This window comes from Armigeres subalbatus, chromosome 2, assembly GCF_024139115.2.
Source record: "Armigeres subalbatus isolate Guangzhou_Male chromosome 2, GZ_Asu_2, whole genome shotgun sequence".
In the NCBI taxonomy this organism is placed as follows: Eukaryota; Metazoa; Arthropoda; class Insecta; order Diptera; family Culicidae; genus Armigeres; species Armigeres subalbatus.
In genome coordinates this window covers 288,418,726-288,439,520 of record NC_085140.1, presented here as the reverse complement: position 1 = coordinate 288,439,520, position 20,795 = coordinate 288,418,726, and the positions used below count along the sequence as shown (strand labels likewise).

General features: G+C 41.2%; 2 protein-coding genes across 2 annotated transcripts in view; one reads left to right on the top strand and one right to left on the bottom strand.

The window, feature by feature from the left end:
• The window catches only part of LOC134209786 (inactive dipeptidyl peptidase 10-like), a 289,540-nt gene that overhangs the window by 43,741 nt on the left and 225,004 nt on the right, over window positions 1–20,795 (bottom strand). Inside the window, exon 2 of the mRNA XM_062685818.1 lies at window positions 9,201–9,296. Within this exon, the coding sequence (XP_062541802.1) occupies window positions 9,201–9,296 (96 nt within the window). The remainder of the gene's footprint in view (window positions 1–9,200; window positions 9,297–20,795) is intronic.
• Window positions 6,937–8,149, top strand: LOC134216502 (testis-specific serine/threonine-protein kinase 6-like). The gene is made up of 2 exons (XM_062695370.1): window positions 6,937–7,121; window positions 7,206–8,149. Exons 1-2 carry the CDS (start codon window positions 7,038–7,040, stop codon window positions 8,031–8,033), a joined length of 912 nt encoding a protein of 303 aa, XP_062551354.1. The 5' UTR covers window positions 6,937–7,037; the 3' UTR covers window positions 8,034–8,149.

The following is a 20,795-nucleotide window of genomic DNA, read 5'->3' as shown; positions in this document are numbered from 1 at the left end:
GCATCCCCAACAATATGGATGTCAAAATTCTCGAAATTTCCACAGCAGACTGTTGTGTATTATCTTGGTATACCAACAGATGTGTGAAAATTTGAGTGGCCATTCCGGAACAGGTTCCCAGTGAGGCCAAGAATGGTCATAAAAAATTTTCAAATGAACCTCAACAAAATGGGCATCAAACTTCTTGAAATTGCCTCAGCAGTTTGTTTCTGATTGTTTTAGAGTCACCAGACGTGCTGACTTTATAGTTTCCATTCCAGGACAGGTTCCCCGTAGGGTCTTAAGTGGCCATGAATACTTGTCAATATAAATAAATATAAATAAAAAAAATAGAGAGCTGCAGTTTTTTGCAATCCGTGTGTTGAGAGCAAAATCATTACAAGGACCACCCTTTGACACCAGAAGGCAACTGAGTGGACCACCGAAATCTCCAAAACATCCGGAGAAGTTGTCGATTCTGAAAGTTTATCCTAGAAAACTGAGACATTTTAGAATTTTAGTGTTGTAGCAATGAGGGAGCAAAATGAATACAAGGGCTACTCATTCATCCCGGATGGCTACTAAGTGGTTTTTAGAAAGTGCTGGAACAAAAGATATTTTAGCTGTCGTCGCTGTCCGGATCATCTTTTGCTGGCGAGGATAGGGGATCTAAACGTCAATGAAGGAAAAATACATACGATTTGACAGTTAGGTACCACACATCCCAAGTAACATTTTACGTTTTATAACGCTCTTGTAGACTATACTTTACTCTACAAGAGTGTTATAAAACTAGCATAAAACCAAAATGTTACTAGGGATATTTCGAACGGCAGAACAAAGGGAACCGAAGCGACAATCTTTATCTGGTAACTAAAATATCTTTTGCTGGAACATCAGGAATCATAAGTCTATTGTTGGCGTAATGAAAATTCTGGAAATCCATCCTAGAAACTATTACTTGTTGTAGCATTGTGAGAGTAAAATCATTGCATGAACAACGCATTGACCACCATTGGTCATCTGGCACTGAAGATCTGGAACACCCATAGTAAAGACAAATTCTTGAAAATCATCCTAGAATACAGTGGTTTGTTATGAATGTGAGAGCAAAACTCCGCTAAATGGTCCTCCAAGGAACTCCGGAACATTCTGAGAAAAGGGCCAATTTTTAAATTCATCCTCGTAAACCGTACTGTTTCACAAAACGATTTATGCATCAAAATGAGACCAATATCATTTCAAGAAACGAACGTTGACCCCGGGAGGCCTGCTCCAGAAGCTCCGGAATAGCCGAAAAGGTAATCAATTCTAGAAACTCGCTCTATAAAGCTGCAACTTTTTTTTTGTAGCTGTGTGCGATCAAAATCAATTCGAGAATCATTCATTGACACCGTGTGGCCGTTAGGTGAGCATCTGGAAGCTTCGAAACATTCGAAGATGTGCCAATTTTTAAGTCGTCGTTTAAGAAAGTTGTGAGGTTTTAGAAATCGCTTGTTGAGAAATGTGAGAGCATAATTGATGCAATCTAAACGGATAGCCACAATACATCCAATAATGCTGCGACTTTCAATAAATTGTTCGTTCACTTCAAATGGTGGAATAAAATGGGATAGTATAAAATCGTCTTATGACAAGTGAAGACACTCCACTAGAAGCTCTAAACAACCTTTGACTGACGTATTGTAGTGCTTCACAATTGTCAGTCTTGGGTGATGTTCCTCCAGTTTTCATAAACGTTTAGGGTTCCCAGGTCCAATTCCACCGCGTGCAGCAGCTAGCGTGTTCATGGCCTTCCACGAAGTCACTGGCCTCTATCCGGATCTGTGGTGAATATTGTTTTTGCTACTCTTTCTCCCGACATTCGCACTAAGTGACCGGCCCACTGGAGTTTGCCGTATTTTATACGATTTACAATATTTCTTCTTTATACACTTGATACAGCTCGTGATCCATGCGTCTGCGCCACACATCTTTTTCTAGTTTCCCATCGAGAATTGTACGTAGCACTTTTCGCTCGAAAATGTCAAAAGCTTTCCTGTCCGCCTCTTTTTACATTCTTACGAATCAGAGCAAATTTCGTTTCCAATATTCGAGGAAGCCCCTGTTTGCAGCAGCAATACGTCTTTTCACTTCACAGGAAACCTCATTGTCACATGTCATGTGTTCAAAGATAAACAAATTCTACAACAACTTTCCCATCAAGCACTACCTAAGCACTAACACCAATAGGTCGACTTTTATCTTTACCAGCAACCTTGGACACCGTCTTGATTTAGCCTATCCTCGCCGGCTCCCTTTTCATTAGGGCAAAAGCCTCCGCTACTGCCCTGTGATCGAGAGTAGTCAATGTCGTCCACAAAGATCAGGAGCATATGCGACCATGTGATGATAGTGTCATTCTTCTGCACACCAGATCTCCTAATCACCCCCTCGAGTGCAATATTTACAATAAATTTGAAAGCGCATCACTCTGCTTCAATCTCTCCACGGTTGATACGTCGTCTGCAACCCGAATACTTTATTTCGAGTCATCTAGCGTTGCACGTATCATCGTAATCAACTTCGCCGGAGAACCATGTTTACACATTATCTGCCACAGCTAATTTCTTTTCATTGGATCGTACGCTGCTTTGAAATCAAAGAACAGATGGGGAGTCTGCAAGTTGTACTCCCGAAATTCATAAAGGATCATTTTCAGGCTAAACATCTCATCCGTCGTCGATCGGCCTTCACGGCCGGACAGGTAGATTTTGAAACTGGAACGACGAAACTGTTAGGATTTGCCAGTTTCTTTATCTACTGAGGGAGCCCATCTAGTTACAGATTTTTTTATCACACAGATTATCAGTGGATTCAGAATGCAAGTCAATGGGGATGAAATGAATGCAATCACTCGCCCACTGCAAGACGAATATACCTCTGCACTTGCCACGAGTTCGTACGGAATTTATTTGAATTTTTGGGTTAAGGTTCAAGAGGCAGAGGTCCGTCTTGGTAAACGAACTGCCAATGTTATAGATAGAAAGCAACTGATGGAATTTCTAATTGGATGTAGGAAACGAGCTCTTTAGTTCATTTCCAATTCTAGCAGATACTGCTAGAATAGTCAAGTTGAAGGTATAGGAATAGAAATGGAAATGGTATGGAAGTCCATTTCCAGTTCTAGCGATTGCTAGAGATAAATATAAAGAAAGATACAAAGTAGGAGAATGGAACGGACCTTGGATTGAACCCACGACCTTCCGCGTATTTATGAGGCAGAAGCAGTAGCCTTATGACTACCAAGCCCGCTCTCTTCTCCTTCTCTTTTTACTTTGTTACAAAAAAAAATGTTCACGATTACGCAACTGTTGAAAACAAAAAGTAAGAAATGACGATTGCTTCCGGAATTCCGGTATTTCAGGAGGACTTCATGGTGACCACTCGGGATCAATGAATGATATTCGCAATTTCTCGCTTAGAATCATAAGGGCGTAACTGTTTTGATCAATTTATCTTCGACGAGTTCATGGTTGTAATGAAGGATGATTGCATCTTCTACCTGAAGTAAATATAAAATCGATTAAGAGAAATTGATCAATACAGTGGCGCCCCTATGAATCTAAGCGCGAGCAAAGACTCTGCTTATATACTGCTATTACAAACGATTTTTGAAAGTTTCTAGAACGAACTCCAATAATTGACCACTGCTCTGGATGTCCCTGCACTTTTGGAGCACCATTTGGGGACCACCAGGTAGCCCTTGCATTAGTTTTGCTCTCACAACAAATGACGAATTTCAAGAATCAACCACTGCTCCGGATGATTCGGAGCTTCCCAAGGATAACTTAGTGTCCACCTGGAATCAATTGATGGTCCTGGACATTACTTTACAACGGATTGTTTATAAAAAAGCCGCAAATTTGTAGAACAAACTTTCGTAGTGGCCACCTAGAATCGAAGAGTAGTGCATGCATTGATTTTGATGTGACAATGTTAAAACAAACGGTTTATGAAAAGTCACATCTATCTAGAAGAATTTCTGGAATCGATCATAACTCCGAGTGTCCGGAATCTAATGGTGGGTCTCCTGCTGGTCACCCGGCGCAAATGAGTGGTCCTTGCAATGATTTTGCACTCACATTGCTAGATAAATTGATATAAAACAAAATGCGGCTCTGAAAATGTTTATGAACACTCTTGACTCCTCTTGACAACCTATTCCGGAATTGGAAATCCGGGGTGAACTTGTTTGATGAACCCAAATAGATCAGAAATAAACGATTGAGACAATTTCAAGAAGTTTGACACCTATATTGTTGGGGGTCCAATGAGAAATGTTTTTGGCCAACCCCGGCTCCCGGGGAACATGTTCCAGAATGGCCACTCCGGAGTCAACTTGTCTGGTAAGCCTAAGATCATGAAGGATATACGCAACAGTTAATTTCATGAAGTTTGATACCCATATTGTTGATGTTCCATTGAACAATGTTCATGGCCACCTATGACCCCTCAAGGAACCTGTTCTGGAATGGCCAATCGAAAGTCTGCACTTCTGATGGACCCAAATCGATATAAATCAATCTAGTGATGAAATTTCAAGAAGTTTGATACCCATATAGCTGATTAGCTACTGAAATCCACGATCAGTATCATTTATGCAGGACATGTTCCTGGAAATCCGGATTTTCCAGGAATCGAATTGACCGGATCGGTTCATCCTAATAACATCTTTATAGAATAGAAAATTCTGAATCGAATAAGCCCAAAATTGTTGAAATCGGTTGTAAATTTCCAGAGATATAAGCATTTTAGTTTCGTGGGTACCCGGGTACCCTGCCGGCCTGTTAAGGGTGTTTTTTTTGCCGGCCACACAACGGTTAAAAAGGCGCTTCCAAGCCTCCTAAAAGAAGAATTCCGAGCCTCTTGAAAGGAGGCTTCCGAACCACTTGAAAGTAGACTCCCGAGCCTCTTGAAAGGAGGCAACCTAACCACTTGAAAGGAGGCTTTCGAACCTCTTGAAAAGAGGCTTCCGAGCCTCACGAAAGGAGCCTTCCGAGCCTCTTGAAAGGAGGCTTCTGAGCCTCTTGAAAGGAGGCTTCCGAGCCTCTTGAAAGGAGACTTCCGAGCCTCTCAAAAGGAGACTTCCGAGCCTCTTGAAAGGAGACTTCCGAACCTCTTAAAAGGAGGCTTCCGAGCCTCTTGAAAGGAGGCTTCCGAGCTTCTTGAAAGAAAGCTTTTGAGCCTCTTGAAAGGAGGCTTCCGAGCCTCCTGAAAGCAGGCTTCCGAGCCTCTTGAAAGCAGGCCTCCGAGCCTCTTGAAAGCAGGCTTCCGAGCCTCTTGAAAGCAGGCTTCCAAGCCTCTTAAAAGCAGGCTTCCGAGCCTCTTCAAAAGAGGCTTCCGAGCTTCTTTAAAAGAGGCTTCCGAGCCACTTGAAAGGAGGCTTCCGAGCCTCTTGAAAGGAGACTTCCGAGCCTCTTGAAAGAAGGCTTCTGAGCCTCTTGAAAGGGGGCTTCTGAGCCTTTTGAAAGGAGACTTCTGAGCCTCTTGAAAGGAGGCTTCTGAGCCTCTAGAAAGGAGATTTCTGAGCCTCTCAAAAGGAGGCAACCTATCCCCTTGAAAGGAGGAGGCTTCCGAGCCTCTTGAAAGGAAGCCTCCGAGCAGCTTGGAAGAAGGCTTCCGAGATGGGTAGAAGGATGCTTCTAATCCTCTTGCAACGAAGCCAGTGAAGGTACCCCCAGGGGTACATGTACCCCAGGTTGAGAACCACTGCCCTACATGATATATCTTAATACTTTCAGCCATAACGCGCTGAGTTCACATTTTTCTGTTTTGAAAGTTTGTTTTGGTGCCCACTACCGACTACTTTTTTTTTCAAACGGCATAAAACACGGCACATTAAACAAAATTATCATTAAAAAGTTTCAAATACATAGAATAAATCAAATTTCTTCATTAGTTTTTAGCTTATGTCTATAGGTTTCTATTGGAATGCAAATGTCACCACTTTGTTCAATTGGACGAAAGTTATTAATCAAAAACAAAAGGGTGCCGTTAATTCACCACTTTCCCCTACATTATGTAGAAGATTTTGATTTGAAAAATGTATTGGAGGTGAACACTTTCCTTCGATAGGAATCGAACCTATGGCCCTTACTATGCAAGACTGATGCTTTTTAACCAACTAAGCTACGAAGTACCTCTGTCAGCCTTCAGAAACTCAGCGGTTACTAAATGAGCACGAGATTCCCACATCAGACTGAGCGCCAATGAAAAGTTTCTCGTTTTCTTGCAAAAGTTTTCTTGTAGCAGATCTAATTGATCACAAATCGTATTAGATATCCTTCCTCCCTATAACTGAATTGAGGGAATTGATATGAATTCATTTCCGTTTTTTTTTCATTCTATGAAACGAATAAAATTATCAAAAGTCACACAAAAGGCGCTTTCTTGGAGCGGCTTTGATAAAACCAGATGATTGAAAAGTATAAGATTGCTAATGTCGTTACTGTTAGCGTGACTAACATGTAGGTTACTTCGACCTGGCAGCCTGGCAGTACTGGTACTACAAGTGTCAAACCGATGTTGGTGATGAAACAAAACATGCACTACACACCCGTTTCAAATCACTCAGAGACTGAGTGAAATTGTATTGCCGTCTCTTTTTTTTTCCACGGAAAAGCTACTAAATTTTCGTAAAAAGTGGAACTACTCAAAATTTGAGTAGTTCCACTTTTTACGAAAATTGAGTAAGATTTCCGTGAGAAAAAAAGAGACGGCAATACAATTTCACTCAGTCTCTGAGTGATTTGAATCGGGCGTGTACAACAAGATGCATGAATTATGGCCAATTGAAGCTTGTTGAAGCATAATTTGGCAAAATAATTTAATTGACTACAGTGCCACCAGCGTTTTAGTACTTATGCTTCTACTATAAAACCCGACCTTATTGTCTGTATACCGTGCAGTAGGCCATATCGAACGCCATGACAGTTCGACTGAAATAAATACCATCTGCAAACACCAAAATAAAAAAAAACTCCAAATTTTTAGTGCATTTTTCCAAAATATAGAACATGGAAAATACCAACTCAAAGGAATCGTTTCAAACTGATTTGGAAAATGCTTCATCTGCAACTAACAAATGGAACCGCAAAGAGGTACGAATTTGTGTTTCAGTCACCTATTTAACCATTTGTTGTTATCTGATTGAATGTCGGTTTTAATGCCCTTTTTTGCCGAAGGTGAAAAAACAACTATCAGAGCGAGGTTATCTGATCGGTCAGGTCATCGGCGAAGGGTCGTATTCCAAAGTTTACTACTCGGAACTTCGTAAACCAGATGAACAATTCTCGGAACGACGAGCATGCAAAATCATCAATCGAAAGAAAAGCTCCATGGAATATTCACAGTTCCTTCCGAGAGAGATAAAAACGATGATAGGCCTGTCTCATCCCAACATCGTTTCGGTTTATTCGGTGTTTGAATTCGGTCCGTATGTTTGCATTTTTATGGATTACTGTCGGTGCGGAGATTTGCTGCAAAGGATCCAGTCCCGCGGCAAGCTGACGGAGATTAAAGCCCGTTTGCTGTTCCGGCAGCTGACTTCAGCCGTGCAGCACATGCACTCGCGGGGATACTGCCATCGGGACATAAAGTGCGAAAACGTGTTGCTTGCAAACCCAACGCATGTCAAGCTGTCGGACTTCACGTTCGCCAAGAAGTGCCCCTGCGAGGTAATGTCCAAACAGCTCAGCTCCACTTTCTGCGGGTCGGTCGCCTACGCGGCTCCCGAGATACTGAAAGGGGTCCCTTATCATCCGAAACGGTACGACATGTGGTCGTTGGGTTGCGTTCTGTTCATAATGGTAACCGGAACGATGCCTTTTGACGAGCGCAATATTCCGGAAACGATTGAGCGACAGGAACGGAAGCACTATTTCTACCCGGAAGGAGTGAAGCCAAATCCGACAATTATCGAACTGATTGACAGCCTAATCGAGCCGGATGTGAACGCCAGGGCAACCATCGAGCAGGTTGTTAGCAGTGCGTGGCTGCAGGATGAGGAATAGCACCATATTGATGGGTTTTATCTGGGATGTGATTGGAGCAGACTTGCGATTTTATCTCCCGCGATAAACGGGTTCTGTCTTGATTGATTCACTAAATGACTGGGCAATAAAATCAACTTGTGTTAAAATTGATTGGATTCCGTTATTATCAGACGATTGCGTTTTGAATTGGACAAGATATAAATTGGTTTTGGTTGAAGCACATTTTGGGGTTTGATGGAGTTTAACTCAAATCTCATTCAAATCATTCCAGTTCTAAAAAAATCATTTCCACGCATAAGACGTTATTCAATAGACTTATATAATGTGATTTGCTTCGAATATTATTTTTTCTCCATTTTCCCACGTTTGAAAAAAAAATTCAAAATCGATTTTTTTTTCAAAAGTTTCTGCATTACATTCAAATGAATGCAAATAAATCTTTTATGTGCTTTTCTCGTTACATTTTATAATACACGAGAAAGGCACTATCACCACCGGTAGGTGGATTGTTCTGTTTTTTTGCCTTTCTCGTACAACGAAGTTGTACCGAAAGGCTATCATTTCACTCTGAAAACGAACTTTTTATAGAAGCCTCTGAGGCCCATAGTGTTATATACCAATCGACTCAGCTCGACAAACTGAGCACATGTATGTCTGTCCGTGTGTGTGTATGTGTGTATGTGTGTGTGTGTATGTATGAGCACAGAAGCTATGAAAAACATTAGACAACTTTTCGTATATATAGTAATCCTTAACCGATTTTCTCGCAACAAGTTCCATTCAAAAGGGGACAAAGCCTTGTTGATCACTATTGAATTTAAAAAATAACGATCAGTCATTGCGTTTAAAAGTTATGAAGAAAATGGTACATCGGACCATATAAACCCCATATAAGGTTGGTGTCTTAACTAAATGCGAGAAAGGCACCACCTACGCTAGGTGGATTAATCTGGGTTTTTTGTTATAAAATATGTTCAAATAAGCGCGATAGTTATCCTAACATGATTTGGGTCGCAGCGAGATTCATTCATGTGTATAACACATAATCGGTGAATGATAAACTCAATCCAATTTATACTGCAATGGCTTTCCTGTGATCACCCGCGATTTTCCCTAATCCGGAACCCCCTTGTTAAATGGAGCATGAAAACGAAACAATCTCCGCTTTGTTTTATAAATACTTACGACAGATGTCACAATCAGCGCCAGGACTATGATGATTACGAGCAAGGCGATCAAAATTCCGCGCCAGTTGCGTTGATTGGGATTCGCCGAAACCAGCTGCAAAGGGGATAGAAAGAAGAGAGAGAATTGAAATTTAGATTTCCGTATACCGAGCAGGGAGGCAAAACTGTGAAAAAGTTGTAACTTCCTAATCTGATAAATGTTTGGTTTTCCTTTTATTTTCCCACACAAACTGATATCAGGATCTTATTCATCGTGCTTCGAGATTTACATAACAAATTGTTTACAAGTAATGTTTTCGCAAAATTATGCTTCTATTATTTAGGTGCAGCACGTGCGAATTTTCTGATGATTTTAAGTATCCGCAGGTAAATTCTTTGACTTAGATATAAAAGCCTCTTTTATTCGTCGATTGTGTCAGTTGTATTGAAACAAAATGCCATTGAACCTATATCGAGTGTAGAAAACCCTGAAAAGAGCGATTGGATAGGCAACTATCAAAAACAGCAAAATGCATCACTACTGTAAAAGATTCTTCCAAAGTTCAACCCACCATCCTCCAGGCACAAATTGGCGTGCAATTTAATCTGCTAATAAAAAACGCAACCCTTTTTTTTATTGAACTGATGTAATCTTATTCGAGACGGTGTTCCATGACACTGGCTGTATATAAATGAACGAGGTGAGCTGATTTTCCACGAAGGCATCCCGACGGAAAGGTTCACAAATTCCATTATCTACAGTTCAGCGTCATTGTTGGAATTTGGAATTTGCACGCACGTAGGACTGAAAAAACAAGAAGCTGATTAAAATAAAGAAGAACGTTTAGCCTGATTACACGAAATGAGTTTATTGACGAACTACTGAATAATGTTATCCTTACACAAGAGTTTTTTTTCGGGTGAAAAAAATATTGACACAATTAAAGCATTTGACCTTTCCTGCATAATGCTGCTAGGAAATCGTTTGATGTGGATTTGTTCAATTTGATAACAAGGGGATAAACTGTTTTCTGAGAAACGGTGATGTATCGCCCACCCAGCATCAAACATTGCGCACTGAACTAACAGAAGTAAAAAGGGATAATGAAAACTGAACGATGGACGGCCTTAATTGAAGCGAGTGGTGATCTGAAAGCTATTAATTTCGATTTGGCGGTTTGGTAGAAAGCTGACGGTAATAGTTATGACCGAAACTTGAGCAAACACAGTTACGCTCTTATTATAGGGGAAGAGGCCCCAAAACGCCCCCCCGAGACAAAACGCCTGGCGTGGTTTCCCTCATATTTACTGGGTCATTAGGGAAGAGGCCCCAAAACACCCCACCGATGAAAAACGCCTTTTGTGGTTTCCCTCATATTTACCGTCATTAGTATGTCCGTAACAAAACTAGATCTAAAATTATGTAGGATAGGCGAAGAAAGTTTCAAAATAAACGATAGAAAGGTAGGAAAAACCGAAATTTTCCACATTTTGATGAAACATCGAATATTTTGGCGAGGCAAAACGCCCTAGTGGCAATAACCTACAAAGTACTTGCGTCTCCACGGACTATCCATACTAGAATGCTGATTCGCCGACGCGTGGTACTTTGTTCCCTAGGAGCCGCCAGCTGAAGGGCGTTTTGCCTCATGAGTTTTCCGGCAACAGAATATCACCACTTTTTTTAAATGTAAATATTATCAATATGATTGAGATTTTTGACAATTTCTGAATTGCCTCAACTAGCTATATCTCGTTTAACTGAAGCATAATGTAAAAATACTCACAAAAAGCGTTACAAATAAGACAATAAAGCAGTGTTTGCTTAGCTAGGGCATATTGCCCCTCCTTCCTCTACTAAGCGCGAGAATTATTTCTGACCACATTAAAAAAATGTATGAATTCGCCGTAGTACAGACTTGAAGAAAAGGTAGTGCGAAAAACTTGCGATTGTAAAACATTTTTGTTATGACACCAGAAAAGTTTCCCACCGATTTTTTTATTCTTCGCTAAATTCCAGCTGTTGCATGTGACGTACGTTTTCTATTGGTTGCGAAGCAGGTTTTTCTCATCGATACACAACATTTTAAACTTTCCAGCCATTGCACATCGAGTTGAACTTCAAACCAACTTGCTGAACCGCATCTGACAAATGACGCGAAAAAAGTTCAAACTGTTTTCCCATACAGCTAGGTGTAGGTGTACCAACACTGCAAGTACAAACTGGTTTACGAATTTGATCCCCGGAGAAGTTTTGCGACGGATTTTGCAAAAAGGGTTTTTTTTACACATGGCTCTATCCACAAGAGAAATGCTTGCTCGCGAGTCTGTGGTTGGTTTTTGTGATCGTCCATCAACTGGAGAAAAATACAAAACAGCCCGTTAGGCATCCCATGGCAAAAAATATCACGTTTACGATGACGAAGGTTGGCCAGGAAAACTTTTATTGCACTCAAATGGAGGAATGATGTAAATACAGAAACAAGTTTTGTTGTTATTCCGAATTGCACGACTACAGTCTCTGCATAGCTACATCGTGCATGTAATCTGCCAAATTTTTGGTATGTCCAACACCATAAGGATGCCCGCAATATTGGTGGACTTGAATAATGATAAAATAATTGCAACTGAAACAAAAATACCAATTCACCTAGTGTTGACAAAGTCTTACTCGTCAACAACTCTCAACCAAAAATTTCTTCTAAGTTTCAAATCAGAAATTTCTTTGCAAATTTCTTCAAGAAATACTGTATGCATTGCTCGTTCAAATCTTTTATTCCCGGAGCAGGACCTTGGAGAATTCTCTAGAGAAATATCCAGGAAAGCATGTAGAGATATTTCTAGAAGAGTTCTTGAAGAGTTTGTGAGATAATTCTCGGAGAATTTCTAAAGAAATCTGAAGAAAAAGTGGGAGAATTTTCGGAGTATTTTCGTATTTTACTTATGGTATTTTGAAGGAGCCTTCAAGGGAATTACCCAGAAAAATCCTGTAAGGTTTTCTGATCAAATTCTTGGAGAAATTCTGGAGAAATTTCCGTGGGAATTGCCTAGGAATTCCTAAACTAACTTCTGGATGAGCTTCTGAAGGAACTTCCGAAGGAGTTCCTGGAGACACTTCCGGAGGGATTCCTGGAGGAAATTTCGGAGGAATTCCTGGATGAACTGTTTGAGGAACTTCCGGAGAAACTCCTGGAGGAATTTCCGGAGAAACTCCTGGAAGAACTTCCGGAGGAATTCCTGGAAGAACTTCCGGAGGAATTCCTTCCGGAGGAATTTCCGAAGAAACTCCCGGAGGAACTTCTGGAGAAACTTCCGGAGGAATTCCTGGATGAATTGTTGGAGGAATTTCTGAAGGAACTTCGAAGGAATTCCTAGAGGTACTTCCGAAGGAATTTATGGAGGAACTTTCGGAGGAATCCCTGGAGAAACTTCCGGAGGAATTCTTGGAGGAACTTCCGGAGGAATTCTTGGAGCAATTTCTGGAAGAATTCTTGGAGAAATTTCTGGAAGAATTGCTTGAGTAATTTCCGGAGGAATTCCTGGAGCAATTTCCGGAGGAATTCCTGGAGCAATTTCCGGAGAAATTCCTGAAGCTATTACCGGAGGAATTCTTAGAGCTATTTCCGGAGAAATTCCTGGAGCTGTTTCCGGAGGAATTCCTGGAGCTATTTCCGGAGGAATTTATGGAATAATTTCCAGAGGACTTTCTGGAGCAAATTTCGGAGAAATTCCTGAAGCAACTTCTGGAGGAATTCCTGGAGCGATTTGCGGAGGAATTCCTGGAGAAATTTCCGGAGGAATTCGTGGAGGAACCTCCGGAGGAATTCGTGAAGGAACTTCCGGAGGAATTTCTGGAGGAACTTCCGGAGGAATTCCTGGAGGAACTTCCGGAGGAATCCCTGGAGGAACTTCCGGAAGAATTCCTGGAGGAACTTCCGGATAAATTCCCGAAGGAACTTAAATAGTAATTCCCGGAAGAACTTCTGGAGGAATTTCTGGAGGAACTTCTGGAGGAATTCCTGGAGGGACTTTTGGAGGAATCCCTGGAGAAACTTCCGGAGGAATTCTTGGAGGAACTTCCGGAGGAATTCTTGGAGCAATTTATGAAGAAATTCTTGGAGAAATTTCTGGAGGAATTCCTGGAGTAATTTCCGGGGGAATTCATGGAGCAATTTCCGGAAGAATTACTGGAGCTGTTTCCGGGGGAATTCCTGGAGCTATTTCCGGGGGAATTACTGGAGCAGTTTCCGGAGGAATTCCTGGAGCAATGTGCAGTGGAATTCCTGCAGCAATTTTCGGAGGAATTCCTGAAGCAATTTGCGGAGGAATTCCTGGAGCGATCTCCGGAGGAATTCCTGGAAGAACTTCTGGAGGAATTCCTGGAAGAACTTCTGGAGGAATTCCTGGAAGAACTTCCGAAGGAATTCTCGGTAGAAATTCCGGAGGAACTCTGCAACAATCTCCCTTGACGTCCTCACGTCTATGGATTGGACGTCCTTAACTAGCTCACCAAATTTCTCAGGGTCGACTTGTAACCTGCTTAAGGGGCCTATGACACCAAGGAGGCAGAAACGGACATTATCAGGACGAATAAAAACACGTTGGTAGAAGGAAATGAAAATGAAATATAGATCTTAAAGCATTGTTTTATTTAATTTTATGTTTTTGTTTAGGATTAGTTCATAGGATTAGTAATGGGGTGGCCGGCCAGAGACGTTGGGGCCCATTGCTGGCATGCGATTTAACATACCGTGTCTGCATGCCACCTGGTTTTCGGATGATCGAAGGCTAGCCTCCCAAGGCCGAGCGATGGTGGTAATTATGGGGTAGGTTTTCCGCCAGCAGGTGATTTTGTTTGTACACGGAGATTGGGTAAGGCAGGTTGAGCACACTGCCGAATACGGCAAAATGCCGCCGGTGTTGGGGGTTGCGGTTGCACGCGGGAGGTGACGAAGACAGGCCAAACACACTGCCGAATACGGCAAAATGCCGTCGGTGTTACCTTAGGCAGACCGAGCACACTGCCGAATGCGGCACAACGCCGCTGGGGTGGGCTTTTGTGGTTGGACGTGGAGACTGGCGGAGGCAGGTTGAGCGCACTGCCGAATGCCTTCCGCCCGAAAATTGTCGGATGACGAACGACTGAAGCAAAACAATTGGGGTACCGTCAGATGGCCACCAGGCACGGTTGGCAAATAACGGCTGAAAGCCGCCTGAACGAATAACGACCGGAAGCGAATAACGACCACTGAAGCCAACCCGTGGAACGTGCGTTTACAGACGCCACGACAGGCCTTGGAAAACACTCGGCGATACGCGGCTTGGATGCCTATCCGAGGACTCTCGTCTTGATTCGTACTGTTCGGGGGTTTCTCGATGCTCGGGTCCCGGTCTCAAACGTTTTCACACGCGGTTTTTATAAACGCGTTCAAAAGGTCGTCTTTTTTCTTCCGTCTTGATCGTAGCTTGGTATCGGATCAACTGACCCCGATCTCAAACCTTGCTCGACAATCCTTTTTCTCCTCCCTTTCTTCAATTCAGCCTCGGCTTTTAAAGGTGCCTCGGCTTTTAAGAGTACCGCGGTTTCGCCTCGTTAGACTTGTGCCACCGAGCAGGGGTGTGCGAAGCGTTAGTGTTTTATAAATTTAAGATTTTTGTGTTTATTCGTGGCCTAAGAAAATACTGCGTGTGAAGTCTTATACATGTTGTTAGTGGCTGGGTATATATATATTATATGTCAAACAATGCAAACCCAACAGGGTTGCTTGTCGTCCTTGTTAACATCTTTAACAACTCCCGGAGGAATTTCGGGAGGAATTCTTGGAGGGACTTCCGAAGGAATTTTCGGAGCAATTTCTCGACGAATTTCTGGAGTAACTTCCGGAGGAATCCCGGAGCAATTTCCGGAGGAATTCCTGGAACAATTTCCGGAGGAATTCTTGGAGTAATTTCCGGAGGAATTCCTGGAGCAATTTCCGGAGGAATTCCTGGAACAATTTCCGGAGGAATTCCTGAAGCAATTTCCGGAAGAACTCCTGGAGCTATTTTCGGAGGAATTCCTAGAACAGTTTCCGGAGGAATTCCTGGAGCAATTTCCGGAGAAATTCCTGGAACGATTTCCGGAGGAATTCCTGCAGCAATTTTCAGAGGAAATCCTGCAGCAATTTTCGGAGGAATTCTTGGAGCGATCTCCGAAGGAATTCCTGGAGGAACTTCTGGAGGAATTCCCGGAGGAACTTCGGGAGGAATTCCTATATGAACTTCCGGAGGAATTGCTGGAGGGACTTCTGGAGGAATTCCTGGAGGGACTTATGAAGGAATTCCTGGAGATACTTCCGGAGGAATTCCTGAAGCAATTTCCGGGTGAATTCTTGGAGCAATTTCCGGAAAAATTCCTGGAGCTTTTTCCGGAGGAAATCCTGCAGCAGTTTCTGGAGGAATTCCTGGAGCAATTTCCGGAGAAATTATTGGAGCAATTTCCGGAGGAATACCTGCAGCAATTTTCGAAGGAATTTCTGAAATAATTTCCGGATGAATTCCTGGAGCGATCTGCGGAGAAATTCTTGGAAGATCTTTCGGAGGAATTCCTGGAGGATTTTCCAGAGGAACTTCTGGAGGAATTCCCGGAGAAATTCCCGAAGAAACTTCTGGAGGAATTCCTGGAGGAACTTCCGGAAGAATTCCTGGAGGAACTTCCGGAGGAATCCCTGGAGGAACTTCCGGAGGAATTCCTGAAGGAACTTCCAGATAAATTCCTGGAGGAACTTCCGGAGGAATTAACGAAGGAATTTGTGGAAGAATTTCGGAAAATTTCTATTGCTTGAAATAAGCTCACGCCGACCCACGCCGCTGCGCCGCCGTCGCCGATTACCAACGGCGTGACGCCGCCACGCCGCCGCTGGCTGAAAATGATCTATCGCTCCGCCACCGACAAATTTTCATTAGGCGCACAGGTCTAATTGAAAGTACTTATGGTTTTAGTTTTGACCTCTGGAACAACTTTGTAGAAGACGGCAACTTTCCAAACCTTACGGATTTCACAATATCTAACCCAAGGAGTATTCCCATATAAACTAGCGCCGACAAGTGGATGAGTTCCGAAATAATATGATCTGCAACAGTTTCGCTTTGACCGCTCGAAATCATGATGTTATTAAACTGCCGTTATCTGAAAAAGTGACGTAAACGCCGTTTTCTAAAAATGGTGTTAACGAACAGTACTCATTGAGCTCTTTAATAGAAAAATGGAAAACATGCATGTTGTAATTTGGCACTCATGTCACTTTCTCAGATTACGGCAGTAATGTGGTAACTTTTAGTAATTTTTTGGATTATTCGATTTTCATCTAATATAAGTTTGATTTTGACTGTGAAAAATATGTATACAAAATTATCATAGGAAATGTATGATTCTTTTGTTTTGTTATTTTAACTATTAGTGGAATATAATTTGATTCAAAACACCATAAAACTAGACAACGCGGCTAGTTCCAAATCTTCCACTGCACTCCAGTTCACAACTGTATGATACAGTCAAAAAGAAAAACAACCATCAATTCTTTAAGTTACAATTCCATATCAAAAGGGCAATGATTGTAACTTCTTTTTATGAGTGCGAATCAAAAAAAAACTAGAGAGCAGCGAATGTGGATGGAAACCACGGAAACCGTGGGCTGTGTAGGTAAGTTATTTGTTTTCCGGTTGGAGAATGGCCGAAAAAAAGTTGGATGGACAAAAGATTACTCAAATTACTGTTTGATTAGAACAGATGGGAACTCGCTCAGAAGATTTATCGTTACGGCTGGTATACCACACTAATGGCTTTGTGTGTTATTGATTGGTTGCTGTCTGGTATCCATCTATGCGTTCTTAATCGTGGTAACGATAGAAAATACACTATGGCTATCGTTGTTGTATACTCATTCCAGGTTAATCGCACAATTCGATTGGCGAAGTTTGATTTATTTCCTGTAATCCGGTTTGTGGAAGTAGTTTTTGGAAAGTTGTGAGAAGTAAAGGGAAAGCCTCATACTCTGGAGGCAAAACGCTTTTCGATATTTCTTAATATCGCTAATGTTCATGGTAAGTGAGATTTATTTATTACTTAAATTATGTGGATTAGAGGAAAATAGCATTGAAATAATATGAATGGATGGAACATAGAACATTTTTGCGAAACAAAGCTTCTCCGCGAACTAACTAAACAAAGAAGCACCTTGCGTCTCCATACGCTAGCGCTCACATACTAAACACAGAGAAGCAAACGCGTGGTGCGAAATTAGGTACAAAGAAATTCCAGCTAGTATATGACCAAATATGACTTTCGCATAAGGAAAAATGCCCGCGAAAATCATTGCTATTAAAAGATTATAAGAGCAAGAAAGTTTGACATTCCTTATTATTAAATGGGGAGCATCTGTAAATTACGTAACTCTTAGAAGAGGTAGGGGGTTTGCGAGAAGTATGACGACCTGAGTTGAGGTGAACTAGCCTAGGGCTAAAAACCTCATTAACGTTGTGCGGGGCTTCTTTTGATAAATCAGATGCTACTTTGGACATTTTAAAACAAGAATTGTAACGAAAATTACTATAAAATTGTCATTATCATAAATCGGGTGTCTTGTTGATAGTTGAATGGTAACTTTCTGTTTCAAATTTGGTATTTTTTCCGTTTATTTTTTTCAAAAAATCAAAAATCCAAAGTAGCCCCCGGAATCAAAAGAAGCCCCGCACGACGGTAATAAAGATTATAATAATAATAATAAGTATGACGACCCATACAAAACTTTCAGATGCTTCCTACAAAAAGTGTTACATAGAAGGGAGGTGGGGTAAAAAAAGGGCCAATTTTTGCGTTACGGGATTAATGGATCTTCCCATAGTGACGATTTCGATATTCTAGATTCGAAAAGTGTTATTTGCATTTTCATATGTCCTAAACTCTAGAAAAAAGTGAATCGCATTCTAACATTCTAACTCCAGTCAATCTGACCACTATCGGCTCTTCTGAAGTTGCACACACAAACATAAAATGATAAATGCGATTATATCGTTTTACATAAGTGTATTTACTTACTTTACCGCAGTTGGTTCGTGCGCCAGCATCCTCATCGCACGTAGCCAAGTTGATGGATTTTAAGAGCAATTTGTCATATTATGTTGCCGGTCACAGCGAAAACCCACCCGGACTCGACCGAAAGATGATGGATCGTGTGTACCTACCGGAACCGAGAGAAAAGCTTTCATTCTAAGTAGCTTGTTTGGATTGGTAAGCGTTTTGATAATTCAATTAAAAACTCCTTGCATTGGCGTTGGACCTATGCTAGCGAAACGAGTGGAATGCTGTTAGACCTACTTTCGGTGCGATTATGGAGGGCAGCTTTAAGAAAAAAAGTGCTGCGTCCACCTACAAAAAATAGAAGATTGTTTTCTTATTTTTTTATTTTTTACCTGTTTTGTAAATGATAATCTTGATTTGTTAACAGTACAATAACTTCTATAGGCTATAGAACAACTGGGCAAATGATGTGTGCTTCGCTATTTCCTAGGAAAGATTTTGAATGAATCTGCAGGAGCGAACAATTATTGCTTAATGGTGAATAACTGAGAATTATATTGAGAAGCTTTGATAATTAAAAAAATAGATTTAAGAAAAAGCTTCTTGGTAATATTTTGAGTACATTTTCAATGAGGTTGTGGATTTGGGATTTTTGGTTTTTACTAAAATGTGTCTAATAACATTTTCCTAAAAATTGATCCACGATTGGGTTAGTCTTCTAACAGATATAAATGTTACTAATAAATTACAATTTCACATTGTAATCGCTTACCGTTACACTTCCACCAGACTGAAATTAAGAATGAAAGACTTGCAAAGAAAGTTTTCGTCAGTATCGCACCTCACAACTGCGACATTACGCAGCTTAGATCCAAATTTGACGAAATCAGTTGGTTTCTGGGCCAAAGAGTTGATTCAAAAGTATAAGATTGCTAATGTCGTTACTGTTCGCGTGACTAACATCTAGGTAACTTCGACCTGACAACCGAAGTACCGGTACTACAAGTGTCAAACTGATGTTGGTGATGAAACCAAACATGCACTACAACATGATGCATGAATTATGGCCAATTGAAGCTTGTTGAAGCTTAATTTGGAAAAATAATTTAAATGACTACTGGACACTAGCGTTCTAGTACTTATGCTTCTACTGGCCAATGTGAATATGTAGTTTATGGTAAGAAACATCTTTCTCCAGAGATAAAGAAAAATGAAAATGGTGCCTTCTGTATGCCTGCAATTTTTCCACTGCGTCTCTTTGTTATTAATCCAGCCTCGTTAGTGCCTACTAGATGAAATTCTTTTTTCGCCTCATCGTTTTTATTCCGCACATATTTTTATCGCAAAAATGTGATAATTATTTCATAAAAATTGTCTTGCAATTATTCGACTTAGTTTTTAGTTGCTGGTTTGGCAAACCAAGCATTGACCATCAACTTTCCAAACCGATAGAACTGTGGTTCTACTTTATTTCCCCATCGTACGACACCGATACCACCCGCCGTAATTTTTCGCTTCGGACAATATGTGCCTGATCCGATGCGAATTGCGATAACAATTTATTGCCTGTCAAAGTTGTCCTTCCGGATGCCAGCCAGAACGAACCGCTCCGTGCGTTCCGCCCGATTTCACTCGATATCGAAGCAACACCATTTCTATTTTCCAATTTCGATTATTGAGATACTCGTGAGAAAGTTTGTTTTTCTGCTAATCTTCCAGTTGTTTCGCCTTCTGCTGGGCCAAATTGGTACGAGAAACTCATTCCCTACGCAACATGTCTGATGCTTCTGCTGCTACTTCAAGTTTCATCGAACATTATAACGTTCAAGCGGATGTACGATGCCGATGCCGTTCCCGAAGCGAAACTATTGCGAAAACTCATAGTTTTCCCCCGTTATGGGATAATAATCCGATCAGATTAGGTCTCGATTTCATGGCACGGCACTTAGCTGGCGGTGCGTATCAAACGTTTCCCTTGCTGGCGGAAAGGCGTTGGGTTTCTCCTTCTCTCCACTCAGTGGGTCTTCGAGCCTTTGTATCGATACTTGTTTTGTGACAGTGTTGCACAATGGAATACATGGCGATTATTTTCAGTCATAGTTGCTCACAGGTATTTAGTTGCTATATTGGGAGTTTTTCTTTCAAATTTTGAAAGGACAAGGAATATAATAATAACTTTAAAAAAATATTGACTTACATTTTGTCCGAAGCTTAAGTTCACAGGAATGTGAATGGATTTAAACAGCAATCGATACTGAGCTGAGTTTTCAATTTCATTCTGATAAATATATAATAATAATATATATATATATATATATAAAATAAATATATAAATAAATTCTTCCAACTTTTTATGTGATACTTCTTTCTCCGGTAAAATTCCAGAATTGAGAAAATATGAAAACAACACTTCTATACTTGACTGGTTTCGAATATTCGCTATTAAAACATGGCCAATTTTTTGTACCTAATTACTCCTTAGTGCATTGCGTTGGGTGACTCTAAGTGATAATCCTGTAGCAGAAGATTGGTTTCCTGTCGCGATGACTGTGTAGT